The sequence below is a fragment of the Pelophylax lessonae genome (assembly GCF_965119305.1).
Source record: "Pelophylax lessonae genome assembly, chromosome: 6".
NCBI classification, from domain to species: domain Eukaryota; kingdom Metazoa; phylum Chordata; class Amphibia; order Anura; family Ranidae; genus Pelophylax; species Pelophylax lessonae.
In genome coordinates, this window is record NC_138773.1 from 182,323,177 (window position 1) to 182,341,566 (window position 18,390).

Consider the following 18,390-nt stretch of genomic DNA (forward strand, 5'->3'; position numbering starts at 1 on the left):
ATCCTGGAGCTTCCCCTCAGATCAAGAACAACTTGTAATGCACAGTATATTTGTCTTTAGTAAATCCACCTCATTGTATTGTTACCTCATGTATTATCTGCTGGAATATAAAGGCCTGCTGGAATATAAAGGCCTGGTGGAATATGAAGGCCTGCTGGAATATGAAGGCCTGTAGTGCATAGCAGCCTGCACACAGACAGTTAAATTGTAAAAAGTGATGTATTTGATTTTCCAAGCTGAGGTCACAGAAATGGGAGGGCCATTTTAAAGGATCCTGACAAAACATGTGGTGTGAATTAAGTCAAATAGTCAAGTGAAAAGTTCACATCATGGGTAACCAAATGAAACACGGTCATTTAACCATTTCCTTTGGGAAGTTGCATTGCTTTAATTCTTTGTAATGTTAAAGAGAACCATACGCACCCAACAAGCCATCCATTTTGTAAGCCAACATTTTTAAACGGTATGCTTGGAAAGGGGCATTTAGTCCCTAAGGGTATGTATAACTGGCAAACATAAGTCCTGTTTTTTTAACCACTTATGGACTATCCCGCACAGATATACTGCAGCAGGACAGCCCTCCTGCGTGAAATCACATACCCGTACGCGATTTTGTGCACAGGGTCTGGGGCACGTGAGCGCACCGCCGGCAACCCACTCTATCTGTAATTGGACACAGCAGGAGTAAATCAGCAGATGCAATGTCCACCGGCACCCGCTGAGCGTTCACAGTTGAGGCAGAACGGCGGTCTGCCTATGTAAACAAGGCAGACCGCCATTCTGTCAGAAAGGAAGATGGAGATCTTGTGTTTCTTCAAAGCAGAAATACGGATTTCTGTATTCCTCCAGTTAGGCCATCCCCCACACAGTTAGAACCCACTCCCTAAGAGCACACTTATCCCTTTGATCGGCCCTGATGTTAACCCCTTCCCTAACAGTGTCATTAATACAGTGAAAGTGCATTTTTTTTTTTAGCACTGATCACTGTGTTAGTGTCTCTGGTCCCCCAAAAAGTGTCAGTTAGTGTCCGATTTGTCAGCCGCAATGTTGCAGTCCAGCCAAAAATCTCTCATAGCCGCCATTACTAGTAAAAAAATAAAATAAATAACAATTCCATAAAAATATCCCATAGTTTGTAGACGCTATAACGTTTGCGCAAACCGATCAATATACACTTATTGGGATTTTCTTTTACCAAAAATATGTAGCAGAATATATATTGGCCTAAATTAATGAATAAATTAGATTTTTAATTTTTTTTTTTATTGGGAATGTTTTATAGCATAAAGTAAAAAATATTGTTTTTTTTAATTTTTTTTTTTTTATAGCTCAAAAAATAAAAACTGCAGAGATGATCAAATACCACCAAAAGAAAGCTCTATTTGTTGGGGACATTTGGGTACAGCGTCGCGCGTCAGTGCAATTGTCAGTTAAAGTAACGCAGTGCCGTATCGCAAAAAGTGGCCTTTTGGGGCTTAAGTGGTTAATGTAGTTAGCTTTACAGGGCCTGTCTCTGACACAGTTAGTCAGGGTCCTATCTGCATGGAATTTGTATGTTCTCGCTGTGTTTTGTTGAGTGCCACACAATCCTTTTTCAGCCCAAAACATGCTCGTATGATGATTGTTTTTTGCATATTGTAGTCTTAGAGTTGTAGAGGTGCTTAGGTGAAAGCAATAGAGACATTAGACCTTGCAATGTGACACAGCTGGACCCTTTACTAAATATTGCAATACTGTAAAAAGAAAAATCACCTTTTCAGCATTCTATGTATCATCTATTGAGAATTTAACAATGCCTGCCTCAATCCATCTACAATTTTCACAAAGTATTGGAATATTACACTATGTAAATAATCAATAAGCTGTTGTCATCTTGCCTTTCCCACACCTATTACTGTATAATGAGCAGCTCATACTTTTTTCATCTCTGCCATAAAGTATGTACATGTGCCTTACATTTCTTACACCTCTTCAGAGGTGTGCAATGGTTTGGGACTCCCTAGGGGCCTTTTCTATATTATCGTATCAGCTTGGATTCCTCCACTAAAAGTATCTTATAGCATTAATAAAGTAGTTTTAAAGGCTCCAGGTTTTTTACCTTCTCTGTGCAGCAGCCCCCCCAGCCCCCAATACCTACCTGAGCTTTATCGCGATCCAGTGATGTGCACATGAGCCTTGGCTCTCCGGGGCCTCTGCTTCCTCATTGGCTGAGACAGCAGCGTGCACCATTGGCCCCCGCTGCTGTCAGTCACAGCTAGTGAGCTAATGAGAAGAGAGAGGGGGCAGGGCTGAGATGCGGCTCTGTGTCTAAACAGACACGCAAAGCAGTGGCTCAGGAAGGAGCCTGCTCGAGTGCTCCCACATCTTTGGGGACACTTGGTGGGATGGAAGGGCCAGGAGTGCCAGCGGGAGACTCACAAAGAGTAGGATCGGGGCTGCTCGGTGCAAAACCAATGCACAGTGCAAGTAATTACGACATGTTTGTTATTTAAAAAAAAAAAAAACCTTGTCTTTAATATTACTAATAAAACCTGGCAGAGAAAATGTAGATCACACCACGGACAACTGATGATGTATTAAATAGAACAAAGATGCCCCCTTTGCAACTTCATGTTGGACATACATATCCATTCTAATAGCTCTGTGGTTGGAAAAAAACATTTAGGAGGATAAAATTCATATGCCAGACATCTGGAAAAAAAGGCCTGCTTTTGTTAAACAAAATCTAATACAATAAGTCATGCACATGCACGGGGAACAACATGGAATGCTCTCCAGAGTGGATTCTTCAACCGTGAAATATGTTTTTTTTCACAAGAGTGTGGTTAGAATTTATTGAAAAAGTTTACTCTTGGGACCAGATGTTCCTATAAGCAAACTATTCCTATGTCAAGCTTTATTTTCCCAGGAAGAAAAAAATTCTTCTTTATATAAATGCTTCTTAATGGCAAATATTAAAAATTGTATATATTTGTGTATTATTTATTTATAATGCTTTTAAAATCACGTTACAGATATATGAGCTAACGTTTTCCTGCTCACTCCTGTAAAATAAACTGAATAAGCATTTAATCTATTCTTGGGCAAAAAAATCCCTCTGCGGATTAGATTTTACTCTTGAGCATGTCAATGACTGAGGGTGCAGAGGAACATTGCTGAGAATAAACTTCCCCTCTGACCAATGATGAAGGATCACTATCAAACAGACAGTGGAGCCCCGCAGATTACATCAGAAGGGCCGCTTTACCAGCAGTCTGTAGGGCTTTCAGTCCTCAGGAGCATAGACAATGGCAGAGGCTACTGTACCAGCAGAGCCTTTGGGCTGGCCACTATTTTGTACCATTTGGAGCAATTTGGAAGATTGTTATTTAAGAATCTTAGTTTTATATTGTACTGCATATGATTCATGGCTCCAATGGTCATGCATCTGTTGCTAGCTATATATTCCTATTATGTGAATAGAAAAAAACAGCAAATCAGAATGGTGGTGTTATTACTTGTGAATATGAAGTTTGAATTTAAGTAGAAAAATGATAATTTTATAATTTCTGTGAGTAACATGGGATAGTTAACATATACTTTTTGGCTTACACACATTGGATCATGTTAAATATAACTGTCTTTAGGAGAAATGTAGGCTTCTAAGACCAATTTGCAGCCTTAATACTTTATTTGAGACTTAATTTTTATTTAGATTTACTTAGTCTATGTGAGTTACACAGGGATATGTAGTCTTTAGACTTTATAAAGTAATCTGTAGCTAATAATGGTATATTTCGGATGTGCATGTTTTAGGGTCATTGGCTCCCCCCCTATCTGCTAGTGGTTTTCCTTACTATACTCAGTCATCCCACATTACAGTAGTATTTATAGAAACCAATAAGCTTCCAGGTTTTATTGTCAAAACTTAATTGAACACACTGACTTTAGAAGCTGATTGGCTACTATGCACAGCTGCACCAGATTCTGAATGCTCCAGTTTTAGTAAATACCCCTTTTGTGTCTAACAGAGGGGTATAAGGCATTCCATGTGATACTCAGGTATGAGGAAATGTGAATGTTGAAATGGTATGAAACATGGCATGTATTACAAAGGTATGCGGCACTCTATGTTCTGTCATGTATAAACACATGAAGACTGTGGACTTCTTCAACATATTTGAACAGGAAACCTTTAGATCGTGACTCAAATAGTGCTTTCAAATAAAGGTGACATTCTTGATCAAATGGCACATAAAATTGATGTGGTGTACTCATTTTCATTATCTAAAGCAGTGCTCCCAAAACTGCATCCCATGCACTGGATACGGCCCTTTGATAGCCTTTATCTGGCCCTTAGGGTACTATTACTTCCATTGACACCAAGGATGGGGCACATTCCTCCCACTGATACCAACGATAGGGCACTTTTCCTCCTCCTACTGTCCATAGGCACAATGTAATTTTTTTCACTCCCACTGACCACTAAACCTGTTTGCCGGGACATTTTCTATCCCACTGGCCACAATCTGACCCCCCTAAAGTCTGAAGGATAGTAAATTGACCCTGTGTTTTGAAAGTTTGGAGACCCCCTCATCAAAACAAAAGTGAAGACTTGTACATTTACCCCCATTTAAATTTACTGAAATTTGAATCCGAAGTTCCAGATTAGTTGATGATTACAACTTTTAATAATTTAAATTTTTTTTTATGGTGTTTAGGAAAAGCTGTCCATAAACTACTCAAATTACTGCTAATTCCCGCTGAATCAGAAATTTGAGCCGTGGCACCAACCAACGGATCAAAAGTCACTTTCTTCAATAAATCTTTGTCGAAGGAGTTCAGTGGAAATTTGTCAGCTGCACAGTGACTGCTTCCAATTAAATGCAGTGACTGTCCAGTTTTTCAGATGCAGTGGATTTCACTGTTTACTGAACACAATAGCCAGCAGGGGAAATTGCTTTGTTCCTACTATTTATCATTGATAGAGAAATCTATTCTATTTCTTTGGGTGTATGGCTAGCTTAACTGTTGAAACAGTCGGGATAAAAGTGAATACAATTTTAAAAAGAAAGAAATTGCACCAATTCAACCCATATGAGACTTGTGCAATTCAAAACTGCCCCACTGCTCTAAACTCCAGACTTCTCCTTAGCCACAGGTGCACTGGGTGCTGGCCAATGGAGCTCATCCACGCTCCGGAAAACTCTGTACCAAAAGCAAAGAGGTCACATGCCAATTATGTCACTTCCTTACATCAAACTCCTTATTCAATTAAGCAATGGGATGGATTTACTAAATATAAACAGACTGCAAGTGCGCTTGCATCCATTCTATGTGAGATAGCGGGATGCTGAGAGGGTGGATTTGTTTGTTTGCCAGCTTGTTTACTTACCTTTATGAGTTTTTAGTATTAGATTTTATTAATAAATGTGAAAATGTTTACCTGCACTATGTGGAATGCTCTTTTTTACATGTTAATATGGTATGCTGATGGTTTGAGGATGCATCTTTATTTGATGATGAGCTAGTGGTGTCCTGTTCCCTTGCCAGGAAGCTTACCTTTATGTGAGATATGACCTCTTATGATTTTTAGGTAAGAGTTCTTAGTGCTTGTGGTGGTGGCTAGTGTTCACACAGGAGTCTTCTGATTAAGGATTTAGGAGTGGACTGTTTTGGATCACCTTTTACTCTAAGGAAGCCCTTTGGACTTTTTGGTTACACATCGACAACTATTTAAATCTTTCCCTTGTTTCACTTTATTTGCTTGTATGTTCATCTTTTGTGTTAAGTTGATTGGTTCACTTTATTCACAATTTATATTTAAAGTGGTGGTGCTGCATATTTGGGGAATCACAATACAGATGTATAAATTAGTCCTAACCTGCTAGAGATATAGGCAGTGCTTTAAGTGGCCCAAAAGAGGTGCCAGTACTCTATTATAGCCTATAAATTTTTTCGCCCCCACCCCACATCAGGGTCCCCACAGAGCAACCCCCCCCCCCCTGGCCTTGGCTGGGACTCCGGAGCAGGGGGACTCACTGGTGGTGACTGGTCTGGCTCTGGAGTGGGAAATATTCTTGGGGGAGGGCAATTGAGGGCGCAGATGTCCAAAATGGTACGCTAAGGCGCAAGGAGAGGTGGCGGTATGCTCAAGAGCCATATTTGGAAGTGGCGGTACTGAGTACCAGTGCATACCGGCCCACTTAAAGCACTGGATATAGGTACATAGGTGACAGAAGGGGAGGTGCTACAGAGGCGCAGTGACACTGGAGAGCTAAGGTGCAACAGAGCCAGGAGATCAGAAAAGTAATCTGCCTGGCCATACTTCCAACTCAATAAAATAAAATGGAAGTGATGTATGTAGTTTAGGGCTAGGTGGGAGACTCTGACCCACAAAACCTTATATGCCTACGTTGCTTCCTGTGAAAGCCAGTCTTTGCAATCAAACTGTGCTCCAGTGAAGGTACAGAATGTAGAACGGATTCAGCTATATCAGGGATAGGTGGTCATGCTCCATCACAGAATGCCAATTGCCCCAGCTGTGTGCTTGAGCATGTCTAGCAGTCTAGTTTGCTAAATAATTACATGTTTTATACTAAATCACTGGAACATAATTGTTATGTACTTTTGATGTGGCTTATGGGTTAGAATCTATGGGCATAATAACTATCCAGAATTGGAGATGCAATTGAGATGTTTCTGAGTTCTGAGTTGTATGTGGAAATAAAGCAATCAAATGCCTACATATACAAAACCATAAAGCAGTCTGTTTGCAGATGCCCCACTGGAACCTCTGTTGCATAATATAATTTCAGAAACCAAAATTCTAAGCATAGTTACCTCATAGTAACCTCTGAACTCACTTGTTTTTGGAAGGGAATGGTATGAGAAAAGTTAAAGTGCCTCCTAGAATCATTCTTTAAACATAAAAGTACAACTGAAGGCAAAACTTTTTTTTTCTTTAGTTTTGAACGGGGGGGGGGGGGGGGTGAATTAAAATATGTATCTTTTTTTCCATCCAAGAGAAGAGAATACAGGGGCAGGTTTCACAGTGATTGATCAGTTGGTCTTCCTGGCTCCTGGTCACATAGTAGAACGAGAACTGGAACTTTCAGTGACAGCACAAACACATGTGTGCACATATGTGGCCCCACAGAACACACATTTCCGTGAGGCTTTATATGTGCCTTTGCTCAGCGGGTAAAGAGAAATATAGCACATGTACATTAAGAGATGCATATTACTATTTTTGACTTTTGTCAGTGCTCCAATCATTTAGCAATCAGGACTGGAAACTTCTGGCCATTTGCCAGTGACACCATGCAACTTGCTGCTGCTCAGTGCCCCCATGATATTTTCACCTAGGGTATTTCTAGGGGGAACTTCCACTTTAAGTACAAAAATGTCACCTCTGTGCACTATAGGTTTTAAGCTAAATTGTTCATATTTTTTGGGAATATTATTATAAAGAACAATATAAGTAGCTGACTATTATAACTATTTACAGGAAAATCTTCTAATTTGGTTAATTTATCAAAAAAAAAAACAAAAAAAAAAACGATTTCTGATTTTGTACATACAGTAAGTAATACAATGTCATACAAAGATTTGGATGAGTCGTTACAAAACAGTTAAAATATAATAAATGTGGCCATAGCTATTTATTACTGTCTTAGTCAATCTTTTACAGAGGTGTTTTGTCTTTGTGTTACTAATGACCAGTTAAAGCTGCTCCAAGAAAGAAGTTACAGTAAATACAGTACATTTTTGTTCAGGCACCACTGCCAGACAGTACAGTCAGAGTCTTGACCTCTGTTGCAGCAATAACATAGCTTGTTCAAGAGCACTGGGTCAAAACCTCAGTTTTGTTGATTGCACAATGATGCAGTTCAGAAATGGGATCATTCCTCTGCTTTTTTTGCTATGACCTAAAATTAGCATGTTGCCTGTCAGCATATTTGCATATAGCATGCCTGATTGACTGCCAGTTATGCCCCTCCCTTTCTCAGTCTACTGTGCTGCTTAAAAGGGATTACAGTTGACTGGTGTAAGACAAATTCAGGTACTTTCATTGTATTTAAATTATTTGATTATAATATCTCTAATATTATTCAAAAATGGATTCATCAAGAACCACATTCCCTAACCCCTTTCTTGGACAAACTGATGTTGGACTGGGCCAAAACATTTAGGGGAGGAAACATAGACATTTGTGAAGTATAGGAATCGTTTTTTTTTTATACTTTACCACCCTCTACCAAGCAAAGGTCATTCAGAGCTTTGCTTTGACCTCTTGATAGACACTTAGAACTCTTTCTTTTGATGTCCTGATACACCTGTAATGCTGTTTTAGGTTGCTCTTATTCATACTAAAATTACAGACTTGCTCCCACGTGACATTTTCATGTATTCTTCTTATACCAGTGATGGCGAACCTTGGCACCCCAGATGTTTTGGAACTACATTTCCCATGATGCTCACGCACTCTGCATTTTAGTTGGGCATCATGGGAAATGTAGTTCCAAAACATCTGGGGTGCCAAAGTTCGCCATCACTGGCCTAGGCCATCTTTATGTAGAGCAACAATTCTTCTTTTCAGATCCTTAGAGAGTTCTTTGCTATGAGGTGCCATGTTGAACTTCCAGTGACCAGTATGAGACAGTGAGAGCAATAGCACCAAATTTACCACACCTGCTCCCCATTCACACCTGAGTCCTTGTAACACTAACAAGTCACATGACACCGGGGAGGGAAAATGGCTAATTGGGCCCAATTTGGACATTTTTACCTAGGGGAGTACTCACTTTTGTTGCCAGCGGTTTTAGACAATAATGGCTGTGTGTTGACATATTTTGAGGGGGCAGCAAATTTACCACTGTTATACAAGCTGTGTACTCACTACTTTACATTGTAGCAAAGTGTCATTTCTTCAGTGTTGTCACATGAAAAGATAGAATAAAATATTTACAAAAATGTGAGGGGTGTACTCACTTTTGTGAGAAACTGTGTGCGTGTATATATATATATATATATATATATATATATATATATATATATATATATGTATATTTGTATTTATTTTAATATATTTATATTATGCACATGCTTATGCATGAAGTTCAATATCAATATATGTCAAATGAATGCCATACCAATTTTTGTTATTTTTTTTTTTTTTTTACAGGGGAAACAGAAGGTTTGGCCTGTAAGCAAGGGGAAAAGATTTACATGAATCAAGATGTTTGGAAGCCATCTCCTTGTCAAATATGTGTCTGTGATAGTGGTGCCATTTTGTGTGATGACATCCAGTGCCCTGAAATTGTAGATTGTGACAATCCTGAGATTCCACCTGGAGAATGTTGCCCTGTTTGCCGATCTGGAGGTCGTCCCAATAATCCCAGTAAGAAATATCTTTGTTTTTTTTTTTTTTTTTTTTTTTTTTACTTATGTAAGACTGGATGGTGCCTTGTTGAGTTTTTCAGCATAGTGATATCATGGTTAGCATTTCTATGTCAGTGCTGAAGGATTGAGATCAAAACTGTATAAAAGGCTGTATATTGTTCCTAGCGGCTTGACAATTCTTCTTACATTTATATCTACACCTCAAATCGTTTTGGCATTTATGATATAATGACCATACCCTATCTAGTATTCTCTAGGGCACATGTGTCAAACATAAGGCCCGCGGGCCGAATCCGGCCCTCCAGGCCATTTCATGTGGCCCTTGCATCTCTCCTGCAGCTCCAGCCCTCTTCTGGTCCTCCTCCAGACCCTGTACTTTTTGCTTTCCAGCAACATCTACTGCTTCTTCCCAGTAGCAGCACCAGATAAGGGGGCTGCACTGTGATGTAAGGGAGGGTGGGGGACTCAATTTCTGATGGTGGAGAGGCTCTTGATGTCTGATGTAAGGGTAGGGGATGCTCTGGACATCTAGTCTTACAGATACAACCGGCCCTTTTGAGGGCAATCATGATGCTGATGCGGCCCACGATTAAATTGAGTTTGACACCCCTGCTCTAGGGAAATGATGAATATGTGCATTACTAGTCATAACGAAGTATGACTGATTCCCCTATATAGATCTTTAGTGAGACCTCATTTAGAATACTGTGTCCTGTTCTGTAGACCTCACTTACACAAAAATAAAATAAGTCCAGAGACATGTAACAAAAACGGTGAAAGGTTTGGGGGATAAAACATATTGAGAGTGACTTCAGGAACTTTATATGTACAGTCTGGAGAAAAGAAGGGAAAGGGAAGACATGATTGAAACCTTTAAATACATCAAGGGGGCAAATAAGGTTCAGGAGGGCAGTTTATTCAATAAAAAAAATCCAAAATCAAGAACACGGGGACATGACCTCAAATTAACGAGAAGAAAGTTCAAAACGAATCTTAGAAAGTATTATTTTACTGAAAGGGTAGTTGATGCTTGGATTAAACAAAGCTATGCAGAGTGGTCGCAGATCATATGACTTGACTAGCCAGGTGCTAGCAAACACGTTTGGAGCTCTGTAGTTCTTTTAATTAAATCACACTTAAAGTATGCACACAGTTGGGTGTATTAGGCATGAAGTTCTTCAGCCTTTCTGGCAATAAATGGAGAACCTTATGATATGGGCCTAGAGACATGCTTTAGAGTAGTGCCTAATACCTAGTGGGGGAGCCGACTGTTGTCATGTGTGGACTATTGCACATTCCTGAACAGAGGCTTACATCAGGCATCCAGCATATAGCAGGACAGCCATGCAATGGCTGTGATTTACCAAAATCCCCAAAAGCTGCATCAGTGGCTAGAAATAGCTAAAAATGTTCACACTGCTAACAGTCCTCAGCAAGAGGAAAAATGTTCTTGAGTCTAAAGTAGATACTTAGCAGGAGGCAGTTTAGAAGGGTTACAGAACTTTGAAATATCTTATACTGCATCTGTGTTCCTTTTAAACTACTTAGTTCAACCTTTCCTTCTGAAGCACCACTTGATCTTAACTTCTGCAAAACATTTTATAGTCCATCACTAAATTTTCATTCCATCATTCCATCTACCTCACTATAGCAAAATAGTTTCTTCCCTGTCTCATATAATGTTCACTAGTTTTATTTTCCTCCAAACATCTTCCCTATTTCCTACTCTCTGTTTCCAACTTCCATCTTCCTACATACTGCTCTTTGGCAGTGTTTTTCCTTTTGATTATTTTTGCTTCATGTGTGCCTCCAGTATGACCCCTGAGATTTACTGCTGTATTCCATGTTTCATATTCTCTGGTTGTTGCGGCTATTTCTTTTATCATTTAGTAATTCCTTTATGATAACATCACATCGCTGGAAAGATAAGAACATCAGTGTAGTATGAAGATGATCTTTACCTAAAAACCCCATTTTCAGATCTGAAATATTCCTGTTCTACCATTTCAAGCTCATCCCCTTCCAGTTTATCATGTGTGATGTAATAACTATAGAGCTGTAGGGAATGAAAAGTAGGGAGGAGAGAGGAGGATTCACGGAACATGGAAGAGAGTGATAGGAAGCAAGTCATATGGAAGAGAGAGGAGGTTTGAAAGAAGGTTTATGCAACAGTAATGAAACATGTTACAGGTAAGTAGCTGCTAGCAGGGAAACAGAAAGGACAGCAGGCAATATGAAAGGTCAAGGTAGGAGGCATGAAGCAAATAATACGAAATTAGATAGGGGCACTCGACTGACTGGCTTTAGTACCCTAGGTCAGTGTTCCCCAACCCCCGAGCCAACCGGTCCGTGGATCAAATGGTACCGGGCCGCCCAAGGAACTTTAAATTATTTTACTGTCTCGGCAGTGACCCCCCGAGCCCACCCATTGTGTGACAATAATGAATGAAAATTCCCTATTGTCACACGGATCCTCCTCCTGGCCAATCAGGAAGCGGGTCCTCCCGCTTCCTGATTGGCCGAAAGGCAAACCCCATGCCATTGGCCGAGGAGGAGGCGGGAGGACTGAGGACTTGAGGAGACGCCAGGGGACTGAGGAGAAGCCGCCGCTGCCTGAGGTAAGTACACTGGTCTCGCGGGGGGGGGGGCACGCTGGCATCTCTGCATTGAAAGGGGGCACGCTGGCATCTCTACATTGAAAGGGGGCACGCTGGCATCTCTGCATTGAAAGGGGGCACACTGGCATCTTTAAATACACGCTTTAAATACAATTAAATTAAAATTATTAAATAAAAACAAGTGGGCCACGGAAAAATTATCAAACGTTTACCAGTCCGCAGGGATAAAAAGGTTGGGGAGCACTACACTAGGTAACTGACCCAAACCATGTATTCAAACAATGAAGTCAGAGAAAAAGCAAAAGTCATTATCTTGAATACTTTTTTCAGGTAAGTCTTGAGGCCAGAGGATCAGCATGACATCCAGGAAACAGAAGGGGAGTTCAGCAATGACAGCCTCCATTTTTTGGACTCATAAAAGTTTACTTTTAAATTTTAGCAAATAATAATATTATAATGTATAGAAATTATAAAGTGGTTCTAGAGACTAAACATTTTTTGCCCTAAACCATTCCGTGTATTAAGGCAAAAAACGTTTAGGTAAAACTATCGCCCCCCCACCCCCTTCCCCCCTCCCCAATACTTACTGGATCCAATACTTAGTCCTCACTCGATCCAGCGATGTGCTTGTGGCTCTCCTCTCCCTTTCTTGTCTCGCGGGCGAAACTGAGGCAGCGGGAGACATTGGTTCCCATTGCTGTCAGTCAAACCCTGTGACGACGGAGTAGGGGGCGGTGCCGTACCATACAGTGTGTGTCTATAGACACAGTCAGTGCCGCTTGGGATGGAGCCTGCAGGTGTGCCATTAAAGGAAGTAGCTTCCCATGGTTGCACACTGAGAAAAGGAGGTGCTAGGAGTGCCAGGAGGGGATGCAAGAAGAGGAGGTTCCGGGCTGCTCTCTGTAATTCCTTTGCACAGAGCAGGTACAGTAAGTATAAACCTTTTTTGTTATCTTTTATTTTTTATAAATAAGCCTTTACAAATCACTTTAAACAGTATATATACTGTAGAGTTTAAAAAGATAAGTAATATGAGTTATTGGTTGCTGCTCCTATGCTGAAATCTGGGTAACCATCCATTTTCTTGTTTACACAATACATAGACTGATTGCATAAAGAGATTTGTGACATGACTGTAAGGGTAAGGTATAATTGAATAACTAACTGCATTTCAATGAATACAGTACATGTATATCATTTGAAGTTATTTTTTTAAGAATTGGATCTGACTGCAATGTGTTTTCATTGCCTTCATAAGTGTCTAACAATGTCCATTTCCTTTTTACTTTTAGGTAGAGGATTAAAGGTGAGTGACAGCTAAAAAATGCCAAAACAGCATGTTCAAAACTTGAAGAAGAATTCAATTGGTCAGAAGCTGGCCAGCTATTATCATAATGTGCAAGCATGAAGAGCATGCATGCACAATATTGCACACTTACCTCTAGATGACCTAACAATCACTTCGCTAAGTGAACAGGCTCTACTCCTTTGCAGTTATAAACCACGGCAGATAAGGCCTGTAAGGCAATAGCATAATTTGCTAACATGCATCACATCAATCTTGCACTAGTCTTCCTTCCCGGTTCGTGAGCTCTGGCTGTATGAATGGCTGGAGCCGCAATGAGTCCAGGAGCCCCCGGCTTCGTTTCGGAGCTCTGAAGGTTCGGCACTGGCTGCATCCAGTGTCAATATCTTCTAAACGATTTAGGTTTAGAAGATATTAATTTTACCTGCAGGTAAGCCTTTTTTATAGGCTTACCTGTAGGTAAAAATCACACAGTAGACTTTACTTCCACTTTAATTAAATCCTTAAATATATATATATATATACAGTATATATATATATATATATATATACTGTATAATGTTGGCATCCGGTAAATTCTGCAGTGATTAAAAACATGGGTGTCAGCAATTAAAAACCTTAATAACGTTTTTTTGTAAAAATAAACTTGTAGTAGTCTTTTAGATGGCGGCCCTTTAAGCCTGATTTACTCATTCTCAAAATCCACAAACCTGCATTTAGTATAATTCTAGAGATTAATCAGAATTCTTGTTTGACTTTATATTTATAGCACCACTTAGATACATTGTCTTTTGTATTTGTGACTTATATTGTGTATTAATGATTTTTCTCTGCATTTCTATTTGTATAGGGTCAAAAAGGAGAGCCTGGAGATGTGCCTGCTGTAAGTTTTTCCCATTCACTAATATTTAACAGTCATATAGTAGCAAGTATCATAGCAGTGTATTTCCTACTTCCACGTTGTCAATTATGTAAAGTCTTATAGACACAATAAAGTGTATATAAAACATCTTTGTCCCAACTGGGGAGATTCACCTTCTCTCTAATAGCCTGTTTCCATCAGGTGGTGGTGGGTGCATTTTTTAAGCAGTAGAAATGCATATGTATGAAAAATGCATATATTTCAAAGGGCCTAGTTTTCACCATTGCAGTGCTTTCATGTGCTTTTTAAAAAAGTACAGCGTGCTTCATTTTTCCATATCGGAAGGCACTGCAAACGCATATAAATGCACATAAACGCACCACAAATGCACGTGAATGCGCATATAGTAAAATCACGTGAATGCATGCAAATACATGTAAACACAACTTAGAAAAAATAAAAAATTTAAATAAAAAAAATTTGAAAATACACTTTGCAAACCCATGTAAATGTTCTAGAAGAAACACACGCTGAACATGGGGATTGTAGTGTAAATATGCCCTAATGGTCCTGGAGACCATTATCACTTGGACTTTAGAGAAAATCCTAAGGTTGTTACTTGAATAGGAATAGAGGGAATATTTTCCAATGGAGACACTTGTTTAGTGACAGGTGTCTAGGAGAGGTTTGCCCTTACATTAGGCTCGGTTTCACACTGGGGCGGCTTCAAAGTCGCCCGACTCTGAAGACGCCCCCTACAGCGCGACTTCAGCACGGCTTGCAAACGACTTCTTTAAAAGAAGTCAATGCAAGCTGCTCCAAAGTCGCCCCCAAGTACTGCAGGAACTGTTTTCTAAGTCAGAGCAACTTGAGTCGCTCCGATTAGAACAGTTCCTTTGCACTGAATGGAGCTCGACCTGTCAGGCAACTAAGTCTCCTGACAAGTCGCCCCAGTGTGAACCAAGCCTAAGAGTGATCTCCCTCAACTTCCTGTTGGAAGTGAAGGGAAAAAAACCTCAAAGAGATGCAGACAAAAAGTTTTAATAATTTACCACTTTAATCTAAAATCTACAAGAACAATGTTTTGGTTTAAACTTTAACCTAGATGCATCTACTGTATTTACAGTAATGCTGGTAAAACTGATATATATTTTGGGGGTTAATTTATTGCCCTCTCGGATTATATATATTTTTTGCAGCAGTTTTTGTTTGTCTTAGAAACATTTAGCATGAAATAAAAGTGGGAAGAATTTGTACTGGAGTGGACAGCATATGGTTGGCTGCAGATGGATGTCTTCTGTGTCACAGCCAAGCAAATGTATTTGCCAAGCCAGATTCAAAGTAAATAGAACCACTGATTCCCAGTGTTGTGCATTTGTTTAGGGAGTGATATAACATAGTTTCCAATAGCAGTCATGCATCATAGAAACACTCCTGAAATGTTTCTATCTGATCTCTACCACTGCCTACCTAATTACATGTATATTGCCTCATTAGTCAAACAATACCCTTGACTGCTGAGGCACATAGGCCCAGAAACAATGTTAACATAACAACAAACCCCCTTGCCCCCTCCCCATATACAAAACACACAACGATTAAGTTGCGCATATATGAATGGGTATCATTGGAAAACATGGCAAATGACATGTTGTGCAACTCTGATGTCCAAAGTTGCATGACAAGTTGCACAAGTGTGAAAGGGGCCTTAGTTGGAAAGGCCACGGCTGTTATTTGGTTTCCAATTCCAAAACAAGTAAATGTTTAGACCAGTGCCAGTCACAGTAGTACTGTGAGCACTCTTAGTCATTAACAAATTGAATTCCAATAAAGGAGAAGGGGGGGCTGTCCTTACCATAAGTGTCGGACAGACAGCCTACCCCCAATTTACAAACAAGGGCATAACCCATTTTTGGAACTTTAACTGCTGGCAAGGTCAAAAACCGCCACTAAAGCTGTGACAGACCAATTGAAAAAAGGGGGGCTGGGCTGGGCAGCTCTTCATCCACGTTTCTTCAAAAGACCCAGAATTCCCTGGGAAAGGTATTCTTAACTAAGCTCACGCACCACCCCATACCCAAGCCTCCGTCCAATCTTCTTTTCCCATATAGCCTCCTGCTTAATCAAAGCTCTTGGCAATGCCCTGATCAGTCAAGACTCTCTTTCCCTAAAGGGATTAAGAGGACTTCATTTCCACCTGCTGTTTTTAGCTATATTTCAGAGACTTCCCTTTGTAGTCACAGAGCATAGACTTCACTTGACTGAACTCCATTTCTCATACACAGTAGGGTTGATTTTCTAAAGGTATTAAGCATGCCCCCATTATGTTTAAAAAACATGTTAACATTTTAAAAAAATGGAACTGATTTTAAACGTGATTGGATAATTTGAGAGAATAGAGTTTTACTTTATTCACTATGGGTCCATTTGCATTTTTCTGCCCTGTTGTGGTGCGTCAACACACACGCCACTAACACGTGTTATGTAATGCTTTACATTAAGGCAGCTTATTCATTATAAATGGCTGTCGAAGCATGGATACACCTTAAAATCTAACATGACTATTTTTGAAGGCACCACTGTATAACCCATGATAGGTGCATTGTGGTGTGCTGCAGTGCAGATGTATTGCCCAAAACTGTAATAGTATATTGTGGTCAAATTTAATACCACTACAATGCACTGTGGTTTTGCATAACCCTGTGAATTTTGGGGTTTATTAAATGCATAATGAGATCTCTGCCATTATTAGAAATAGTACTATTTACATCTTTGCATTTTTGTCCTGCGTCTTTTTGGAAAGTCAAGCAAAACATTTGCATTTCAAGGCAATGTAAATGCAGAAGAAACTCCTACTCCATGTATAATACATGCAAAAATGCTTTATACGTTTTTAAAAGAAAACATTCATTTTGAAATGCCACAGAGTAAACCTTTGGTTAGTGATTACTGTCTATGGGAGATGTTTTTCTTTCAGCTAATTTCTTACTGTATTTTGGGTTTTGGATATTTTTATAAGTAAGAACTTCTACATCTGTTCTTCCTAAGGCTGGGTTCACACTGTGCAGAGTGGCTCACAGCAGGGGTCCGATGTGTCCCTGTTCACCGTTTCTGGTCCAATTTTGGTCTGAATTTTTGTCTGAATTCAGACCTGAAAAGGACCAGAAGACACACAGGACTCCTGTGCAATTTGCTCAGCAGCCATCCCAGAGCTGTGTTAACCAGGTCCATTGAGAGGCAGTTACAAGCTCCTGACATGCTAATTGAATGCAGGGAAACCCGCATCCAATTTGCATAAGTGGGAACCCAGCCTCACTCTCCTCCCCTTCCATCTTCTTCTTTACCCTTCTTCTCTGTCTTCCATTCTGCCTATTCTACGCTCTCCTCCCCTGCCTTCTTCACCCCATTGTTCCCTCTCCTCCACTTTCCTATACTATCTTCTCCCACCATCCCTCTTTACCCCTTTCCTCCTATTCTCACACTTCCCAATTCTACCACCCCCACTCTTCATTTTAACTCCTCTTCTTACCTCTCCTGCTCTTCCCACTATCTTCCCCTCCCCTCCCTTCTTCACCCCTATTCTTACCCCTCCTCTATTCCTCTTTTCTTCCATCTCCACCCTCCCCTTATTCACCCCTTCTATTCTCTGTTTCGCTCTTCTTCTTCTCTCTCAACCCCTCCTTTACTTCTTCCCCCCGTTTTCTCTCTCTTCCACCCCCCTTTTCTACCCTCTCCCCTTTTTATATCCCTCCTTTTCTTCTCTTCCACTTTCCTCTTTTATCCTCTCCTTCCCTTTCCTTTTACCCTTTTTCTTCCCTCCCTTCCACTTTTCTCTTCTACTGTCTCCTCCCCTCCCTTTTTCACCCTTTTCTTCTCTCTCTCTCTCTCTCTCTCTCTTTCATTTCCCTCTTCTACCCACTCTTCCTCTTCCTTCTTCACCCCTTTCTTTCTTCTCTTTGACTTTTTTCTTCTACCCTTGCCTCTCCTCTCCTCTCCTCCCCTCTCTTATTCACCCTCTTTTTCTTTTGTTTCCACGTTCCTCTACTACCCTCTGCTCCTTTCTTCACCACTTAATTTTCCTCTCCACCACTCCCCACGTCCCCTCTCTTCTCCACTCGTCTCCTCTCTTACACCTCTTTGATTGGTTATCACTGTATAGCCTAGAATTTTGAAATTGGTGATTTTGCTGCATGCTTAACAAAAAAAAAAAAAAATATAAA

General features: G+C 40.2%; 1 protein-coding gene across 1 annotated transcript in view; it reads left to right on the forward strand.

Annotated features, from left to right (window-relative positions):
* The window catches only part of COL5A2 (collagen type V alpha 2 chain), a gene marked incomplete at its 5' end in the record, with an annotated part of 151,068 nt that overhangs the window by 35,992 nt on the left and 96,686 nt on the right, over positions 1-18,390 (forward strand). The window contains 3 exons of the mRNA XM_082261749.1: positions 9,167-9,382; positions 13,295-13,308; positions 14,159-14,191. Coding sequence (XP_082117875.1) covers positions 9,167-9,382; positions 13,295-13,308; positions 14,159-14,191 — 263 coding nt within the window. The remainder of the gene's footprint in view (positions 1-9,166; positions 9,383-13,294; positions 13,309-14,158; positions 14,192-18,390) is intronic.